At 40.7% G+C, this 21,519-nt stretch overlaps 1 protein-coding gene across 2 annotated transcripts in view; it reads right to left on the bottom strand.

Annotated features, from left to right (window-relative positions):
* Positions 1–21,519, bottom strand: part of LOC122556076 (very long-chain acyl-CoA dehydrogenase, mitochondrial-like) — a 79,858-nt gene that overhangs the window by 13,045 nt on the left and 45,294 nt on the right. For both annotated transcript variants that reach the window (XM_087993446.1, XM_087993447.1), the window contains 7 exons: positions 20,313–20,417; positions 16,072–16,158; positions 11,307–11,369; positions 10,863–10,964; positions 8,006–8,103; positions 5,346–5,418; positions 3,706–3,778 (listed from right to left, as the gene is read on the bottom strand). In XM_087993446.1, coding sequence (XP_087849572.1) covers positions 3,706–3,778; positions 5,346–5,418; positions 8,006–8,103; positions 10,863–10,964; positions 11,307–11,369; positions 16,072–16,158; positions 20,313–20,417 — 601 coding nt within the window. The remainder of the gene's footprint in view (positions 1–3,705; positions 3,779–5,345; positions 5,419–8,005; positions 8,104–10,862; positions 10,965–11,306; positions 11,370–16,071; positions 16,159–20,312; positions 20,418–21,519) is intronic.

Here is a 21,519-nt window from a genome sequence, read left to right on the forward strand (position 1 = left end):
TGGGCTTTTTTTTTCCTGGATTGGAGGTTGAGCGGGGACCTTATAGAGGCTCATAAAATCATGAGGAGCATGGACAGGATAAACAGCCAAGGTCTTTTTCCCAGGGTAGGGGAATCCAAAAGTAAAGAGTGCTTGGGTAAAGGTGAGAGGAGAAAGATTTAAAAGAAACCCGAGGGGTAACTTTCTCATGCGCAGTCTTTTGTGTGTATGAACTGGGCTGCCAGATGAGGTGGTGGAGATTTAAAAGGGATCTAGACAGGTACATGAATAGGAAGTGTTTAGAGGGAAATGCTGTTTGCAGGCAAAGGGACAGTTAGAAAGCGAGAGGCCTTTAAAAGTGAGACGATATATTCCTGATATTGTGAACAGTAAGGCTGTCGGGTGCAGGGATTGATGGATATTTGGACCCCTTGCTGAGATAGTTGTATCCCCAACAGCCATGGGTGAGGTGCTGGAAGCCTGATGATTGGCTAATATGGTGCCATTATTTAAGAAAAGTTGTAAAGAAAAGCCAGGGAACTATAGACCAGTGGGCCTGACATTAGCGGTGGGTAAGTTGTTGAAGGGAATTCTGATAAACAGGATTTACATGCATTTGGAAAGGCAAGGACTGAGTAGGGATAGGCAACATGGCTTTGGGCATGAGAAATCATGTCTCACTAACTTGATTAAGTTCTTATAAGAGGGCTCTGGGTCAAATGACTAATGGGACTGGATAGTGTAGGATTTCTGGTCAGTGTGGATGAGTTGGACCAAAGGGTCTCCTTCCATGCTGTACAGCTCTATGACTCTATGTGGATGACACTGGTCTCTGCAGGAGACAAGAAGGAAAATGAGTTGTGAAATAGTATGAGAGGTTTGGGCATTGTAAGAATGTATGGCAGATGAGCACAACACTTGATGATGAATCTTATTTGTTTGCTTGCACATGGAGGTTTTGGCATCATCACATCAAGTCAGAATGAAGATTCTGTCTTCATTGGAGGGTGAATACACAAATGTGAGTTGCACCACCATCTATCTTGGCTCTCTCTGCTCTTTTATGTGATGTTTTCACCTGGAGTGAGACAAAGAGAAGAATTGAGAGAGATGGCAGTGGTTGGCCCAGCAGTGAGCTCAGGTGGAGGAACGGCAGTTATGTGTCCAGAGTTAGTAGGGTGGGAGCTTTGGATGCATGTGAGTGGGTGTAAGAAAACATTGCATGCAATAATGAGAGTGCTAGACCATGACCCTTGGTGAGAAATGAGTACAGTGGTAGAGATAGAGTATTAGCTAGTAGAGAGAAGATGCTGGCACATACTCTCATCAAATGCATAAGGTTAGTAACCTTGTTCAATAATTAGTGAGTGTTCCTCCAGTTCATTGACACTGCAGTGACTCTGGTAGCATCTGCAGATACCATGGTGCCAATGCCTTTTCTGACAGTTTGGAGAAAAGAGGATGACATTCTTCTTCATCACCTCTATCCACCAGAACCTCCAGGTGCCTGTCAGTAAAGTGAGGCTCCAACGTGCCACTATTGGCTATCTCTAAGGCAGTTTTTCCCGTACTGCAACTGTACACATAATTCTTGGTTGGTAGCTGTTAACCTGATGCACGGCAGGGAAATAAACATGGCTCCAGCATTGGGTATCCTGGAAGGCAGCACGGTGGCACAGTGGTTAGCACTGCTGCCTCACAGCGCCAGAGACCTGGGTTCAATTCCCGACTCAGGCGACTGACTGTGTGGAGTTTGCACATTATCCCCGTGTCTGTGTGGGTTTCCTCCGGGTGCTCCAGTTTCCTCCCACAGTCCAAAAGATGTGCAGGTCAGGTGAATTGGCCTTGCTAAATTGCCCGTAGTGTTAGGTAAAAAGGGGTAAATGTCGGGGTACGGGTGGGTTGTGCTTCGGCGGGTCGGTGTGGACTTGTTGGGCCGAAGGGCCTGTTTCCACACTGTAAATAATCTAATCTAAGTCTCCAGTAGTGATGGGTACTTCCATTGCTGGAAAATGCAAGTTGCATCATGGAGGTGTGGTATATCCTTAAATGAGGTAAACTGTAAAAATACGTGTTTGCATTTCTCACTGAGAGAAACCCTCCATGAAACTCCATAAACTTGACACTTGGCTGATTATTGATAAAATTCAACTCCATGTATTTTCCAGTAAGGTTGCACAATCATCTACAAAGCAGCATTCCCATCCAGTACGTACAATTCCTGTGGATTTACCATAAATCTAGGAACTACAAGGCATAAGTCGGAAAACCTTGATGAAATACAAAGTTAAAAATCACACAACACCAGGTTATAGTCCAACAGGTTTAATTGGAAGCACACTAGCTTTCAGAGCGTCGCTCCTTCATCAGGTGACAGTGAGGACTCAATCCTAAAACACAGAATTTATAGCAAAAATTTACAGTGTGATGTAACTGAAATTATACATTGAAAAATACCTTGATTGTCGAGCTATCACCCAATGTTACAGCTAACCTGAGAATGCAACTATTTAAAAAAAAAGATTTTGTGATTTACACATGAAAGAAGTGAAACTATCATGGTATTCAAACAGATGAAAGACTCAACAGACAATCAAGGTATTTTTCAATGTATAATTTCAATTATATCACACTGTAAATTTTTGCTATAAATTCTGTGTTTTAGGATTGAGTCCTCCACTATCACCTGATGAAGGAGTGACGCTCCAAAAGCTAGTGTGCTTCCAATTAAACTGTTGGACTATGGCTTGGTGTTGAAAAATGTGGTGCTGGAAAAACACAAGAGGCCAGGCAGCATCCAAGGAGCAGGAGAATAACCTGGTGTTGTGTGATTTTTAACTTTGTACACCCCAGTCTAACACCGGCATCTCCAAAATTGATGAAATACAGTAGCTGTTTCATGAAGTTAACATTAACTTCAACTTCCCCCAATTGGAAAAGGTGTCATGTAACTAGGGAATCATTTTAAAATCAGAGCACAAATGGTGGATCACAAAATAAATCAAGTTGCGTAAAATTATTTACTTTCTTGTCTCAGACCCACCACCAGGTATCCAATTGCTTTTTAAAAAGAAAATTTCAATCACTTTACCCTCTACTGTTCTGTATGTTAATCACCCTACTGATAAACAATGTATTGCCATCAGTTCTCTCATTTGACCTTATTCATCCTTTGTGGATTAGTTTGAAGTAACTTTCCAGATTTACTTTTCCACATGGTTTGCTACCGTTTTTTTAATTTAATAAGTTCAACACAGTCACTTACTTCTGTTTGGAAGCACATATTTTGACAAGGAAGTTTCTAACTATGTGGGAGTGAAGTGAACGAAATGCTTAGAAACGTGTGGCTCAACCACCTCCTACCTCAAAAAGGCTGGATGACTTTACCAAATTAGAAACAGAAAATGCCAGACAGACATTGCAAATGCAGACTGGTCAGCTGAGAGATGTGGAGCTGGATTATCCTTAATGGAGCACAGTAAGAAGCTGCCAGAAATACTAAACGATTTTATCACCCAGCAAGGAGGGTCCTGCTGCTACCAGCCAGGGAATGGAGCAGTGTATCTGTATTAATGATAAACTCACATTGCATCCGCACGTCTGTGAACTATTTTCCACAATAACAAAGCCAATGATACGCTTCATATAGACAATAACCTTGTATTCCATTACATGCTCCATCATAATTTACTTATTTTTGCTTCATCCTTATTTTTTCCTACGTACTTATTATTTCCTTCCTGTATTTCAATAAAAGATCTTCAATGGAGGTTCCAAAGTGCTCAACAGTTTTTGCCACCTGTGAAACATAAAGCCCATTATTAGTTTGAAACCTTTTGAATGGGACAGAACTCAGTCCTGGGAAACACAGCATTCCCACCCTGACAGAGCCAAAATCAGAAAAATCAGGTTAGGTCAGACATAGCACATACTTGTTACAGAAGCAGATTGCTTGACACCATGAAATGTCTATATTATCTGCTTTTTATCATTTCAAATGCTTGAACTCAAATTTTCAACCAGCTTTCATTTGGTGGGGACATATTAAGCATTTGTATCGAATTCCTGTCTGCATGAATTGATTTCCTTATTTCATGCCTACAGTAGTCTGCCCCCGTACCCGAGGGGGATACATTCCCAGACCTAACTGCGGATGGGAGCGAACCCATTCATTTCAATGGGAAATTTACCCTCCCGGCAGCTTTCTGGTCCCTGATTCCGGAATGTTCCCTATAATATGTTCGGGCTGCAGTGAAACCGCGGAAAACAATTCCACAGGTACGGCAGTCGGCCTGTATTTCCAAAAGCTATTTTATATATAGCAGCCGGTTGTTTTTTGAAGAAATGAAAATAAATGTGATATTAATCACTAAGAAAGGTCTGGAGAAGTGACTGAAAGACATAAGCAAGAATGTTTGATCAATAGGTCGGCTAGGACGTTTCTCATTTATAAAATTTCAATGCAGGACATAGAAGGGTTAATTTTGAGAAAGAAAAGCAACCTGTGTCATTAAAATTCATTCTGGTTGCTTTCTGTTTGGCTTTGATGTGTATTTGCTTCAGACTGGATTCTGCTCTCGCATAGTAGGCATCTTTGAATAGGCTATTAGTGAAAATTTCATTTCCAATCAATGAGCTTAGAAAAGTGAACAGGGATTCTGCTGCTCTCCCCCAGAATCTGAGACGTACTAGTCTTAGTCAGAATTTTTAACTATAGTCCCACTGAGAATTAAACTGAGTAGCTTTGGCTAGAATGAACTACATGTATCGACATCAGGAACAAATTACATTTATATAGTACCTTTAATGTAACCTAGCAAAGAGTTGCCTAAGGGTATTACTAAATAGTATCTGACACCAAGCTAAATATGGAACTATGAGGACAGGTGACCAGAAACTTTGTGAGAAGAGGTAGATTTTAAGAAGTGTCATAAAAATAGAGAAGGCAGTCAGAAACAGAGAGGTTTTTATATACTGTATTAGAAATGGCACAGTGTTTAAAACTAGAACCTAGTTTTATGGAATGGTTAAATTTAAAAACACAATTAGGACATTCTCTTCTCTGCATTGTGAAACTATACAGGAAAGTGAAAAAATAAAGAAGTTTCTCAAGTTTGGCCTCACTCTGAAAAGAGTTTCCATTACACCTTCCATTAAATAATGGAATCACAGCAGGAGTAGTGCTGAGGAATTGTTTAACTCCAAAGTTTTTAGTCTATCAGGAGGCCCTGTCAAACAATGAATTATCCCAATGGCCAGCATGAAAGGATTTCAGTACAGGCTGCTCCAAGAATTAGTCTGCATAGTGAAATCTCCCCAGTCTTGACAGTCACATGAAGGAATATTGTAGTATTAGAAATCATTACCAAATCACCACTCGCCGCGAGATCAGGATGTGTTTCATTCTTTAATGATAGACCAGAGGACATGCCCAGTTTCCTGTGAAATACAGGTGAGAAAAGAAAACACATCAACATCCAAGAAAAAAAGATAACTACCTCATGCTAAAAGTAACAGGGTAATCCATATCTTTCATTTCCTTACTCCATCATCACTGTCAAGGAAAATTTACCTGTAAGTACAGGTACACAATCATTTATCCAAAATTCTGAAAACCAAAAAACTCAGAAAACTGAAATTTTTTTGTGGTGTGTGGAGCGGCATTTTGGCGTGCAAACAGGTGACCCAACTCCACGCCCCCACAAACCACATCACTCAGATATGACGTGGCAGCGTGGCCCTGCACTGGTAGGCCTCAGTGCTCATACTACTCACACATGCTTCTGCTATTAGGTAATTTTTTTTGTGAAAATATCATTTATTCCGAAATTCCAAAAAATTCCAAATTCTGTGAAACAACCAGCCCCGAGGATTTTGGATAAAGGACTGTGTACCTGTAATTACTGCAAAAATATAGCTTTGAAAAGACTATTTACATACATCTTTTCTAACTGTATCCAGGAAAAAATAGTTAATTCTTGAGAACTTCTGTCATTTGTTCACAAAATCATTCTGTTTCGTTTACAAGGCAGTTGCACTAAACAGTTGAATGGAGAAATCAGACAGCAGTCATTATAAACCACAACAGATATCCTCCTGCTTTTATTCCGTCCTCCATTTCTGACATGTAATTTCATCAGAACCTAGTTTATCAGTTGCTTCTAACACAAGTGGAGCTTAAAATCCTCAGTTTTACTAATGTGCAGACACTGGCTAGTAACTGTAGTAACTGAGATATTTCAACTAAAATGCCTTTTGCCAATAAGTTTCAATCTGATGGAAGGTTTAATTCTGTAGCTTGAATTTCCTCATAGGTGTAGGAAGCCAGAAACCCAAAATATGAGTATATAGAGTGGTTCTTTCCAATGACAAACTCAAGCAACAAATTGTAGATTTGGCAAAAATAGTCACATTGTAATCACAAAGGTTACTTATTCCTAAGTGTGGGCTGTTGTACTATTTAAAAACTTCTGGAATTTAAAAAAAACAATAGTTGACAAACCTGTCCTTACAAAATTAATTTATTAACAACAAACTAATTCAAACAGCTACCCCACAAGCTGCAGGAGAATTTTGTATAAAAAATCACTACTGCAAAACATCAAACAGCCAGCAAATGGTGACCCCTGCTGAAGAAAATGAGGAACTGACACTGAGTCATGCAGTCACCATACAATGTAAAATGTGAGTGAATGATTACTAATTACATTTTTATACCAATGAGTAGAAATAGATGCACAAACACATACACAGATCCAGCTGCAATTAATGTGAATACATTCTCATTTGAAACTACAGTAGTTGACACTGATATCTATATATCTCATCTTGTATGAAATGAAATGCCTGTCCTTTCTTTTAAGCTAATGGCCTTATGATCACTGAATCTTCCTTAACACTTGAGTCTGCAGGAGATATGAGAGACTAAGTGAAGATAAGGCATCTCATAGAACATAGAACATAGAAAAATACAGCGCAGTACAGGCCCTTTGGCCCTCGATGTTGCGCCGATCCAAGCCCACCTAACCTATACTAGCCCACTATCCTCCATGTGCCTATCCAATGCCTGTTTAAATGCCCATAAAGAGGGAGAGTCCACCACTGCTACTGGCAGGGCATTCCATGAACTCACGACTCGCTGAGTAAAGAATCTACCCCTAACATCTGTCCTATACCTACCACCCCTTAATTTAAAGCTATGCCCCCTCGTAATAGCTGACTCCATACGTGGAAAAAGGTTCTCATGGTTAACCCTATCTAAACCCCTAATCATCTTGTACACCTCTATCAAGTCAGCCCTAAACCTTCTTTTCTCAGCATTTTGAGGTACAGAAAAAAAGTTTGCAGTATGTCAATTTCAAAAGAAATAAAAGGGCAACATTTTTTGAAGCAGAGATGCTGGATGATGAATATTATGAAGGTTGACATACCTACTGTTTGGGAGAAATAAGAAAGATAATTGGAAGAGCATTGAGCAAGGTACTATTATCAAACAGAGAGAAGAGTACTGCAAGAGAGAAGGACAAAGAGAGAGACTGGAGCTAGAGGTGAAAGAAACCAAGTTTACTCTTCTATCATAGTGTGTAAGGAAGGTCCAGGAATAGGTTCTCAGATAGGGAGTGGCAGTACTCAGGTTTTGAGCACATTTAATTGTTGAGCTGAAAGGTAATATTTTGTACATAAAAGTAATGTATGTGAAGGATCTGATACCAGATAATGCACTGGCCATATGTGCAGCTCAAATGTATTTTGCCTCCATGTTAGCTGTTCATATAGCTTTCTTGTTATTGACAAAATACATGACTGGATTTTAAACTTCACTATTATGTGGACAATTGGCAGCATCTGATCAGTTACCTAAAACATACACCATCTAATTTTACCCCATCGAATAACCCGATCATAGCATGAAAAATTAGTTTCAGACAACTAAAGGCAGTTGGGTTCAAAAGTTCAACTTTGCATTTCTTAGTTGGTGTTCTAAACTCTCCTAATTATCAGGTTACTCCAACAGAACTCACAATACCGGTTAGCTCTTTTGAAGATTTGCTCCATTAGTATTCCAGGATTGCTGAACGGATTCTTCATGACCGTCTGCAGTCTTTTAAAGTACTCTCCACTTTTCTGTTACATTAGTATTTAGAAACATTTGAACAAAATCAGTAAAGTACATTCCATTTAGAATTCACTAATGCAGATCAACATTCTGCTCACATTGCTTGCTTACTTGATCAAAGAAGAATACACATTGAAATAAAAATGTGTTACATGTTAAAAAATAACTTCCCATCTTCTTCAGATCTGAGGTTTTGGATCTTCATAAACATTTGTTGAAAATATGTAAAATGGATCGAAGTCTAAGATTTTTGGAAATATTACTTTGTAAAAGGCTGTCAAGAATTGAAAATGTTTGAGCAGTGATGCTTTGCTCTCTAATTCTCCTTCAGCAGGAAATGCAGCTTAGGTTGCCTCAAACTGTTCGCATACTTTCCAAGTAGGTTAAAATTCTTTTTGTAGCTGATAGCACATTTTGAAATCAAGAGCTAATTATATGGTAAATCATTGGCAGCAATCATATTTACCACCCAAAGTATTCCACAATTACTTTCAATGACAACTGGGAGCTCAACTTGTGGAACATCATGTGGATTTGACCCTGTATTCAAGGCACAGTGTATTAAGGCACCAACATATCTTGCTACTACATTAATCACAAAGGACTGAACAGATAAGTGCTAGATTTTCTTTTAATGATTCTGAATAAGGAGATATTTAGCTCATAGACAGCATGTTTGCAGAAAACACAAAACTGGATCACCCTGACTATCAGGGTATAGTATAAAGGATTGTTAATGGCAACTCCCACATTAAGGGAAACATAATACGAGAAACAAATCTACAATGCAGAAGAACAGTCAAGTTTACACCTATGTAATATTCCATTATTTGGTAGGCTTCTGATCTTGGTTCTGCAACCAATGACAATAAAGGATTGTGTTTAGGAAAGAAAATCAAGACCAATATACATCAAGTTACCCTTGCGCACCTTTTTGTGCTGTGTGCAACAATGGCACTGAGAAAACAGGAACTGATGGACAAGAGATCCATGTACATTGTACTAGGTTGATTTTGGAGTCAGCTTCGTCAACTTTGCGGCAGAAATGTACAATCAGAGCCTTGTTTTTATACTTACACTTCCAGCAAAGGAATAAATGAATTAAAATAAGATTTTCGGGTCCAGAGGGAAACAAGTATATTTGGAAGGAATTGTTTCAGAATGTTTTGAGTGATTTTAACATTTTTTCCCCATTGCTATAAACCTCTCTGCATCAACAGGCAGTTGTAAAGCCCTATTTGCTCCCTTTTGTAATGTAGATTTTTAAGAAGTAACTTTTCTAGCCACAACTTCTCTCCCTTCTTACAAATGGAATATGTTTAAAGGCATGTTCAAACACACTTTCTATTTGTATCATATTGAATGAGAAGAGAGAGAAAGTGTGATTGGCAAAGACACTTCATACTGGGGCTGCACAGCAGCTCAGTGGTTAGCACTGCTGCCTCACAGCACTAGGGTCCCAGGTTCAATTCCAGCCTCAGCGACTGTCTGTGTGGAGTTTGTATATTCTCCCTGTGTCTGTGTGGGTTTCCTCCCACAGTCCAAAGAAGTGCAGGTTAGGTGGATTGACAGCGCATCATCCGCCGTCACTTCCGCCACCTCCAAACAGACCCCAGCACCAAGGATATATTTCCCTCCCCTCCCCTATCAGCTTTCCGTAGAGACCACTCCCTCCGCGACTCCCTTGTCAGATCCACACCCCCCACCGACCCAACCTCCACTCCCGGCACCTTCCCTTGCAACCGCAGGAGGTGCAACACTTGCGCCCACACCTCCCCCCTCACTTCTCTCCAAGGCCCCAAAGGAAACTTCCATATCCGCCACAGATTCACCTGCACCTCCACCCACATCATCTACTGCATCCGCTGTGGCCTCCTCTATATTGGGGAGACAGGCCGCCTACTTGCGGAGCGATTCAGAGAGCACCTCTGGGCCACCCGGACGAACCAACCCAACCACCCTGTAGCACAGCATTTCAACTCCCCCTCCCACTCCACCGAGGATATGCAGGTCATTGGACTCATCCACCGCCAAACCACAACAACGCGACGGTCGGAGGAGGAGCGTCTTATCTTCCGACTGGGAACCCTCCAACCACAGGGGATGAACTTGGACTTCACCAGTTTCTTCATCCCCCCTCCCCCCACCTTGTCTCAGCCGAATCCCTCCAGCCCGGCACCGCCTTCCTGACCTGCAGTCTTCTTCTTGACCTCTCCGCCTCCATCCTACTCCGACCTATCACCCTCACCTTGACCTCTTTCCACCTATCACATTTCCAACGCCCCTCCTCCAAGTCCCTCCTCCCTACCTTTTATCTTCTCCTGCTGAACACTCTCTGCTCATTCCTGAAGAAGGGCCTGTGCCCGAAACGTCGAATCTCCTGTTCCCTGGATGCTGCCTGACCTGCTGTGCTGTTCCAGCAATAAAGTTTCAACTTTGATCTCCAGCATCTGCAGACCTCACTTTCTCCTCAGAGGGAAATTGGACTGGGTGGGTTATTCTTGGGAGGGTTAGTTTGGACTTGTTAGGCTGAAGGGCCTGTTTCCACAATGTAGGTAATCTAATGGTGAGCAGCTGGATCATGATGGTCATATTAAAAGCAATGCCATTTCTCCTGTGCTGGGATCACAATCTCCTAAAGACCTAAACCATATTTTACCATTAATACCCTACAATTAAACAAGACATAATACAATATTTTGTATTGAGTAGGTAGATATGTTCCTTGATATACTATTACTATATTATATAAGCAGTTTCAACTTACTTGAATACCAGTTAATGCAATAAACAATCGGAGAATGTCATTGGTTCCCTCAAAAATACGGAAGATGCGCAAATCTCTCATCACTCTCTCTATACCTGTTTCCTACAGGAACATAAATAGGTAAATCTAGGCACAAAAAGTAATTGCATACCAGGTAAGGATAACATATGCATACTATTTACATCTGTAAATTTCAAATCGTAGATCTTTTGTATACTAATGAGCATCCTGCAGAAAACAAAACAGGAACAAGCATTCACAGTATTGTTAATTCTGCAACTAAGGTCATTGTTTCCTCATATAAATCCAAAAACATCTACAGCTCCTCCACGAAAATAGAAAAGAAAATCACGCCCTTTACAGTACATTCCTACATTCCATTCAGCATATACAAATGCAGTAGGCCTTGTAGTCATCCAGAACCATGATCATCATCTACACTACCTGCATATATCCCATGCCTCCTAGAATTTGGATACATTCATCTGTCACATACCAGGCAGCTTCCTGTAGAGAACATGAAAACAAAGCACACAATATTTGTGCAGTACAGTTTTTTTCAATGATCATTTGCTTTAAGTATTTAGTAGTTTAATTCATTAAGTATTACATTTGAAATAATTTCTTCCCATGTTTTCTGCCATTCCCTTCTGCACAGAACTTCCTTCAATTTAATAAGGGCTTGTATTCATCTGATTTAAAGGGTTATAAGAATGAACCAGAGAAATAGTACAGAGGATCTGGAATAAGTTCTGCAAGATGGCTCATTGGTTAGCACTGTTGCCTCATAGGGATTCTCTGGCAAATGATTCATTTTGCAGATTCCCAAAATATATCCACTGTATACAAAGCACAAGGATTGTGATTGAATACCCTCTATTGACCTGACTAAGTGCATCTTCAACAACACCAAAGAGCTCATAATTAGACAGGACACTTCATCAGCATCTCAACCAGTAACTTAAACAATCACCTCCTCCATCTCTGACACATAGTGCTAGCTGTTGTAAGCATCCATAAGATGTAGCAACATGCCAAGGCTCCTTCAACAGCACCTTCCAAATCAATCTCTGTGAGATAACAAGAGTTCAGAGACAGTATATTCCTGTTAGGGTGAAAGGAAAGGCTGGTAGGTACAGGAAATGCTGGATGACAACATAAATTGAGGTTTTGGTTAAGAAAAAGAAGAAAGCACGTGACGGGCATAGACAGTAGAGATCGAGTGAATCCTTAGAAGAGTATAAAGGCAGTAGGAGTAAACTTAAGAGGGAATTCAGGAGGGCAAAAAGGAGACATGAGATAGCTTTGGCAAATAGGGTTAAGGACAATCCAAAGGGTTTTTACAAATACATTAAGGACAAAAGGGTAACTATGGAGAGAATAACGCCCCTCAAAGATCAGCAAGGCACTCTGTGTGTAGAGCTGCAAGAGATGGGGAGATATTAAATGAGAATTTTGCATCAGTGTTTACTGTGGAGAAGGACATGGAAGATATAGAAAGTGGGGAAATAAATGGTGACATCTTGAAAAATATTACAGAGGAGGAGGTGCTGGATGTCTTGAAATGCATAAACGTGGAGCTGATTAGATCCACCTTAGAACTCTGTGGGAAGCTATGGAAATAATTACTGGGCCCCTGACTGAGATATTTGTATCATCGATAGTCACAGGTGAGGTACTGGAAGACTGGAGATTGACTAACGTAGTGTCACTATTTAAGAAAGGTGGTAAGGAAAAGCCAGGGAACTATAGACCAGAGAGCTTGATATCTGTACTGGGCAAATTGTTGGAAGGAATCCTGAGGGACAGGATTTACATGTATTTGGAAAGGCAAGGACTGATTAGGGATAGTCAATATGGCTTTGTGCTTGGGAAATCATGTCTCACGAACTTGATTGAGTTTTTTGAAGAAGTAACAAAGAGGATTGATGAGGGCAGAGTGAGGGATGTGATCTATATGGACTTCAGGAAGGCGTTCAACAAGGTTCCTCATTGGAGACAGGTTAGCAATGTTAGATCTCATGGAATAGAGGGAGAACTAGCCATTTGGATACAGAACTGGCTCAAAGACAGAAGACAGAGGGTGGTGTTACCAGTTGTGTGCCACAAGGATCAATGCTGGATCCATTACTTTTAGCCATTTACATAAATGATTTGGATGTGAGGGATAAGAGGTATATTTAGTAAGTTTGCAGTTGACACTAAAATTGGAAGTGTAATGGATAGCAAAGAAAGTTACCTCAGATTACAATGGGATCTTGATCAGATGGGCCAATGAGCTGATGAGTGGCAGATGGAATTTAATTTAGATAAATGTGAGGTGCTGCATTTTGGGAAAGCAACGCAAATCAGAACAAGACTTATGCACTTAATGGTAAAGTCCTTGGGAGTGTTGCTGAACAAAGAGACCTTGGAGTGTATGTTCAAAGTTCCTTGAAAGTAGAGTCGCAGGCAGATAGAATAGTGAAGAAGGCTTTCCTTTATTGATCAGAGAACTGAGTACAGGAGTTGGGAGATCATGTTGTGGCTGTAGACGACATTAGTAAGGACACTTTTGGAATACTGTGTGCAATTCTGGTCTCATTCCTATCAGAAGGATGTTGTGAAACTTGAAACTGTACAGAAAATATTTACAAGGATGTTACCAGGGTTAGAGGATTTGAGCCAAAGAGAGAGTCTGAATAGGCTGGGGCTGTTTTCCCTGGAGTGTCGGAGGCTGAGGGGTGGCCTTATAGAGGCTTATAAGGTCATGAGGGCCATGGATAGGATAAACAGACAAGGTATTTTCCCTGGGGTGGGGAGTCCAGAACTAGAGGACATAGATTCAGGGTGAAAGGGAAAAGATATAAAAGGGACTTAAGGGGCAACTTTTCAGTCAGAGGACGGTGCGTGTATGGAATGAACTGCCAGAGGAAATGATGAAGGCTGGTACAATTGCAGCATTTAAAAGGCATCTGGGTGGGTATATGAATAGGAAGGGTTTAGAGGGATATGGCCCAAATGCTGGCAAATGGGGCTAGATTGGTTTGGGGTATCTGGTTGGCATGGATGAGTTGGACCGAAGGGTCTGTTTCCGTGCTGTAAATCTCTATGGCTCTATGACTCTAGAAGAACTAGGGCTGCAAACACATGGGAACACTACAAACTGCTCAATCCTCTCTCAATACACAGCATCCTAACTTGGACCTGGATTGCCATTCCCTCACTATCACCGGATCAAAATCCTGGAACGCCATTTCTTAGAGCACTGTAGGTATACTTGCACCAACTGATCTACAACAGTTCAAGAAGGCATTGCATCATCACATTCTCAAGTGTAATTAGGGATGGACTTTTCATTACAAAGATTACCACTTTTTATTTGTTATTGGTGGGTGAATCCCATTGGAAATGACAATGTTACTGAGTATCCCTAATTGCCCTTGAGAAGGAGCTGTTGAGCTATGATCTTGAATCTTGTGGTGCATTTGCTGCAGGTACACCCACATTGCTATTCGAGAGAGAGTTGAAAGAGTCAGAGAAGGAATCACAATATAGTTCCACATCAGGATGGTGTGTGGCTTGAAGAGGAACTTGAAGGTGGTGGTGTTCCAATACATTTGAGTCTTTTTCCTCCCAGATAGTAAAAGTTGCAGATTTGTAAGGTGCCAGTGAAGGGGAACTTGATGGGTTACTGAAGTGGATCTTGTATATCATAAAGAACGCTCCTGCCACTCAGTACTGGTGAAAGTGATGAATTTTTAAATTGGTAGATATGGTGCTGATCAAGTGAAATCCTTTGTACTAGATGGTGACATGCTTCTTGAGAGTTGGGGGAGCCACATCTGGACAAATGGAGATTATGCCATGCCCCTCCTAACTTTGCTTGTATATGGTAGATGCCACTGACAGTCAACAGGTGAGTCACCCAATGTCAAATTCCCAGTCTCTGACCTGCTTTGTAGCTAAATTGCCTGGATGGATCATCTTTTAGAATGACAGTCAACAGTGACTCTCAGTAAATTAATGATGGGGAATTCAGTGATAATATCCAATCAGATTTCAAAGAAAGATGCCTAGATTTGCTACAGTGTGGATACAGGCCCTTCGGCCCAACAAGTTCACACCAACCCTCCGAAGAACAACCCACCCATTCCCCTACATTTACCCATGACTAATCCACCTAACACTATGGACAATTTAGCATGGCCAATTCACCTGACCTGCACATCTTTGGACTGTGGGAGGAAACTGGAGCACCCAGAGGAAACCCACGCAGACACAGGGAGAACATGCAAACTCCACACAGGCAGTTGCCCAAGCCAGGAATTGAACCCAGGTCCCTAGCACTGTGAGGCAGCAGAGCTAACCACTGAGCCACCATGCCGCTCCTGTTAGAGATCATCATTGCCTGACACTTAGGTACACAAAAGTTGCTTTCACTTAGACTAAGTCTAAATATTTTCTCGGTCTTGTTGCGCACAGGCACTGTATGCTTCAGTAACTGCAGAGTTGGAAATAGAACAATGCAATCATCAGGCAACATCTGTATTTAAGGTCTGGAGGGAGTCATTCTGGCAAACATAAGTTATTGATGTTATTGATGAAGGATGTTATTGATCAATAAGTTCCTAAGAGCTTCTGTCACTTTGCTAATGACAAGAGGAGAATGATGAGATGGTAACAGGTCAGATTTCACTTTGCCATGTACTATATTGCCAGAAATTCATCTGGGTGGTTTTTCAAATTGTTGGGTAGATGGCAGCATTGTAGCTGTGCTGGAACAATTACTCTAGGTGGTGTAGCTAGAGTATAAGTCTGGAGCACAAGTCTTCAGCACAATCAGCAAATCATCTTTCTTGTTTAGATTTTTTAAATTGTTTTTTTCATGTGAAATCACACTGCAAAACAGCAAGAGTATCCTGCTCCTCCTCTGACTTCCAGAATGCCCTTTAGCTAACTTCACTGTTCCATTAAGAACATTTCTGGTTCTTGATTGACCCTTTTCACTTCCCAGTGATATGGCCAAGAAACCCGCTGTACCGAAAACTAAAGACACAAAACATTTACTACTTTATTGCATCATCTTATGCTCTTGTAACATTGCTGGAGATTCATTGTGGTTCAGATTCAATCAAGCAAATAAGTAAGTTCTGTTACTCGGGAGATGGGTAATAACAGTTTGCAACTTGATCCAATCACAACAGCAGTTCCTTCTGCCAATACTCACTGAAGCAAAGATCTTGCTAATTGCAGCTTCAATCTGGAATTCACTTGCTCCTGCATCCATATTAGCACTGACTATATAAGCCATCGACTGTAGAAATATACATGAGCTTTAGTAAAAGCATTATGTTATGATTATTTCATATTTAGTCCTTTTACTTATGTACTTAGAGTTGACTCGATACTCTCAAAAGAAAAAGAAAACTATTTTAAAATCAAATTAATTCAGTGGGTTAAATTCAAATCTCCCCTAGAATGCTATACAACTGGAGACAAAAAATACAAGGACCAAACTGATACCTGATACAAAAAAGTAATGCATCCTGACACATAAGTTTGCTCAGGTTCTTTGCGGCTTGGTGGTGTGATATTATAGAGATCACAATTGTTAAACAACTTTTCTCCTGCATGCAAGAATGTGTGGTTCTTGATTTATCTAGCTTTTTAAATTTATTCCAAATGAAATGTGTTTTGCAAAGCACCTTTACAGTAGAGCAGACTACCAACATGCACAATAACAACAAAAAGTGGCAAATGTCTGAAATTACTAAGGAGACATCTGGTAACTTTTATGACCTTCAAAGGGAACCAAAGGTTGTTTCACAAGGAAGTCATTACAATCTATAACTTAATCCCAGCAAATCAAATAGTTGTGTAATCGGAAGGTAAATTAATCCTAGGCCAGATAAGATGCATCTCAGCATTTTTAAGGAAATAATAAAAGGATTAAGAAAATGGAGGAGATCTTCCAATCAAGTTTAGCTTGCTTTGAAGGTGTGATAAAGGGATTGGATTCATTTGGATTTCAAACTGCTTCACAAATAATGGGGAGGATTTAATGCTCCACCCACTTCCCCCCATGCCTACTCCCAATGTGAAAAACCTGGAAAACAAGGGGTTAGGGATAGGATCAAACATTCAAAGGCATTCAATGCCTGATTAAGAAGCCTGACATTTGGACGGGAGATGTCACAAAGAATCATCCCTTCATCTCTGGTTCCCCTGCCTCCCTCTCCAAGATCCCATCCCACAAGCCCAATTGCTCCCCTCATCTTCCTTTTGCCCTGGAGTCCTTCCTGAACTCTGTTGTTTTGTAGTTGCATTGCCTGCATCTAACACAATTACTAATGAGCAAAGAGAACTGCAGGCCATTAATTGGTGGTCCTCGATTGTTGACTTCTCTTTTCTCCTGGGATTTTGCCTGAATAACTGAGTATTTTCAGCATTTTCCTTTTCTCCTGCAAATTTTCAGCGTTGTCTTATAAAATTCATAGCATATGGATTATCATTAGCCTGCCATAATATTACCGCTGAAAATGTGCTGCTGGAAAAGCGCAGCAGGTCAGGCAGCATCCAAGGAACAGGAGAATCGACGTTTCGGGCATAAGCCCTTCTTCAGGAATTCCATTTATACTTTTCCAGCAACACATTTTCAGCTCTGATCTCCAGCATCTGCAGTCCTCACTTTCTCCTGCCATAATACTACTGTTTACTATTGCTATAATTTATTTAATGTTCTCACATAGGTTCTAGATCTCATAGTCTTAGAACCAGCAGCTAAATTTGCAAATGATATAAAGCTAATGAACACTGTAATGCCACATCTAAACACAGTGAGCTATAGCAACATTTGAATATTCATGTGTATTGAGCAAATATATGGAAGATCAAATTCAGTGGAGAGAAAATCACAAGGACAAAAATGTCCAATAAGGAAATAGAAGGAAAGGGAAAGAAAATAGATCATGCGTGTGCTAACAGGGTGGTGAAGAAAGTGTTGGTATGCTTGCCTTTATTGGTCAGTGCATTGAGTATAGCAGTTGGGAGGTCATGTTGCAGCAGAACAGGACATTGGTGAAGACACATTTGGAATACTGCATTCAGTTCTGGTCTCCATGCTATAGGTAAGATGTTGTTAAATTTGAAAGAGTTCAGAAATTATTTACACAACGTTGCTAGGGTTGGAAGATTTGAGCTATAAGGAGAGGCTGAATAGGCTAGGGATGTTTTCCTGGAGCATTCCAGGCTGAGTGATGATCTTATAGAAGTTTGTAATCTCTTGAGGGACAAGGATAGGGTGAATAGCCAAGGTCTTTTCCCAGTGTAGGGGAGTCCAAAACTAGATGTTTAAAATGAAGGGGCCTCCGGGGCAACGTTTTCATGCAGGGGGTGGGGTATATATGGAATGAGCTGCCAGAGGAGGTGTTGGAGTCTGGGACAATTACAACATTTAAAAGGCAGCTAGATGCGTAAATGAATAGGAAGGGTTTAATAGGATAAGGGCCAAATGTGGGCAAATGGGAGTGGATTAATTTCTGAGAAAGGGTCACCAGATCCGAAATGTTAACTTTGATTTCTCTCCACAGATGCTGCCAGCCCTGCTGAAATTTTCCAGCAATTTCTGTTTTTGTTTCAAGATTAACTTACAATATCTGGTCAGCATGGACGAGTTGGACCGAAGGGTCTGCTTCAGTGCTGAACATCTCTGTGACTCTAACCCTGTGGAGCTTGTTGAGTATGAGTTCCCATGGTAACAAGCAATAGCCTATCCAGCTAGAATTCATCACCTGAGTCCTTTATAAAGCAGATTATAAATCCTGCTGTGTTGCTGAGGTAGTGTCTCTACCTCCTAAACCAAGAAACCTGCATTCAAGTCCCACCTGCTCCAGAGGTGTACTATAATATCACTGAATAGATTGGTTAGGTAATGTCTTGTTAATTTAATTTTTAAAAAGATTAAGGCAGACCCAGGGATGAGAACTGCCTCAATTTTTGTGTTCAACAGTGAATGATGTTGCTTTTTAGCTGGGTTTCCTGAGTTGTTACAATGTGGTAAATAGACAGATCTGGGATCCTCACTGACAATAGTTGAAGCTCTTGTAATAATATTTGGTGACAGCAAAAACAAAATCAGTTGTTGTCATGTATCAGAAATATCCTCCGTATTCTGAAACAAACCCAGAGAAACTCTGCAGCTCTGGCAGCATCTGTGGAAAGAGAAACAGTTGATGTTTCAAGTCTACAATGACATCCTCGGAAACAGACATAAATACGTAGTCTGTATTGTGTACCAGTCTGGTCACCAGAGTATGAAAGGGACTTTGCAGATATTGAAGACAGCAATCAGAATGGATTGGATTATGTGGACAATTGTGGGCGGCACGGTGGCACAGTGGTTAGCACTGCTGCTTCACAGCGCCAGAGATCCGGGTTCAATTCCCGCCTCAGGCGACTGACTGTGGAGTTTGCACATTCTCCCCGTGTCTGCGTGGGTTTCCTCGGGTGCTCTGGTTTCCTCCCACAATCCAAAGATGTGCAGGTCAGGTGAATTGGCCATGCTAAATTGCCCGCAGTGTTAGGTAAGGGGTAAATGTAGGGGCATGGGTGGGTGGCGGGTCGGTGTGGACTTGTTGGGCCGAAGGGCCTGTTTCCACACTGTAATGTAATCTAAAAAAAAATCTAATCTAATTGTGTAAATAAAGCATTTTCTCTGAAGAAAAATTGAGCAATGATATGACTGTTCTTTTTATAACTCCAAAGGAACTACATAGTGTGAACCACGGAAAACTGTTCCACCTTTTTCAAGTAGAGGCAGTGAATACCACCTACTTTAAAGGACCACATTGAAAATTAATTTGAGCAAATGGTATTTTAATGAGTGAATGATGAACTTAGACAGCAGGTTCCCTAGATAGATGGTTGATTCATTTAATGATAGATAGTACTAGGGTTGATTCATTTAAATGAAAACTAGATTGATTCTTTCAGAACATGCTAATTTGGCATTTACTATGACTAATTTGATACAATGACTTATCTATGTGTTGCTTGCTTGGGAGAACAAAATGACTTACGGTTTTGAAAGCTCTGCAGCATGGAAATTTGACTTGTACTTTCTTTTGAGTCATTTCCAGACGAACTAACAGAGATTAATTATGGTAATTAATTAGCTACTTCATTATCATGTTAAGTAGCTACCAGAATAGTAGACAGCAAACGAGGTGGGTCTTCTTCTCTGTCAAGTTATTCCTTTGTTCCCATTATATTTGCAACATTTTTCAGGATAAAATCTCTAAATTGCAAGAGAAAATGTGCTTCAACTTTCTGATTTTAACACCAGGTGTGACTGTTGCTATTCCAATTGAGATCTGCTAATTCAACAGAATTGGTGATTAAATGTGGGACTTTCCTGTCTGGATGACTCATTTGTATGCAGTCTAGGAACTGGCGAGAGAAATATCATACCTCAGTTACATACTGTAACATAGCCATAGTAGCAATTTTCTCTTGAATGAGGCCATATGTGTGAATCTTGCTGCCAAATTGTGTTCGATTAGTAGCGTGGTCAACCTATTAAAACAGTTACAAAAGATAATATAAAGGGTATTGGATAAACAATGAATAAACACTGAAGTTAAAAAGAAACAGAGCATTTCAAGTGGAGTTTATTGTTCTAGTTCAGTTCAAATCAAACCTGATGATTCTACTTTTTGCAGCTTTTGTTTAATGCAGAAAATACAAAAAAAATCATTCCAGTAATTAATATAAATGAAGAGGTGGCAGGGAGAGAGGAGCCTAGCAATATTGCAATCATGAGGGAAGTGATACTGAGCAAACTGATGGTGCTGTAACAAAAACCAAGTGCTGGAGAACCTCAGAAGAGTTTGCGGACAGGAAAAAAACAAAATCATTACTTCAGGTCCCGTGACTAATTTCTGTTTGAGCTGTAAGAAGAGGCTGGATAGGCTGGGACTTGTTTCCCTAGAGAAGACCAAGGGTTAACCTTATAGAGGCCTATAAAATCATGAGAGGCATTGATAAGGTAGATTGCCAACAGCTTTTCCCCTTTGGTAGGGGAGTGTAAGACTAGAGGACATGAGTATAAGGCAAGGGGGAGAGATATAGTGGGACAACTTTTTCACCCAGAGGGTGATGTCTGGAATGGGCTGCCAGAGGTAGTTGTGGAGAAGAGCACAATTTTGTCATTTAAGAAACATTTGGACAGGTACAAGGACGGAGTAGCAATAGGGGGATAGGGACAAAACACAAGCGAATGGGACTCGATCAATTGTGAAATCTGGACAGTATGGACAAGTTTGGCTGAAGGGCCTGTTTCCATGCTGTAAACCAGTATGACTCTTCATCAGAACTGAAAGCAGCTGAGAAATGGTGGCATTTATGCTGATAACAGGGGGTGAGAGAAATGAGTGAGTTCAATAGGTGGAGAAGGTGCCCAGAGAGGGACAGCAAGAGAAAGATCAAGAGAGAGTGAGAGAAAGAGTGAGAGAGAGAAAGAGAGCATGAGAAAGAGAGACAAGATAAACTAAAGGGATTGCTGATAAGTCAGGAGGGAAATAAATGCTGAATATCTGCTATTGGGAAGTGTGAATAGTTAAAAATGGGTTGGTTGTGCTGAGAGCAACCCATTCACCTGGGGTGTGAGGTGTGTAAT

Source organism: Chiloscyllium plagiosum, unplaced genomic scaffold (genome assembly GCF_037043375.1).
Source record: "Chiloscyllium plagiosum isolate Xiang-an unplaced genomic scaffold, Cpla_swu_hap1 HiC_scaffold_13, whole genome shotgun sequence".
In the NCBI taxonomy this organism is placed as follows: Eukaryota; Metazoa; Chordata; class Chondrichthyes; order Orectolobiformes; family Hemiscylliidae; genus Chiloscyllium; species Chiloscyllium plagiosum.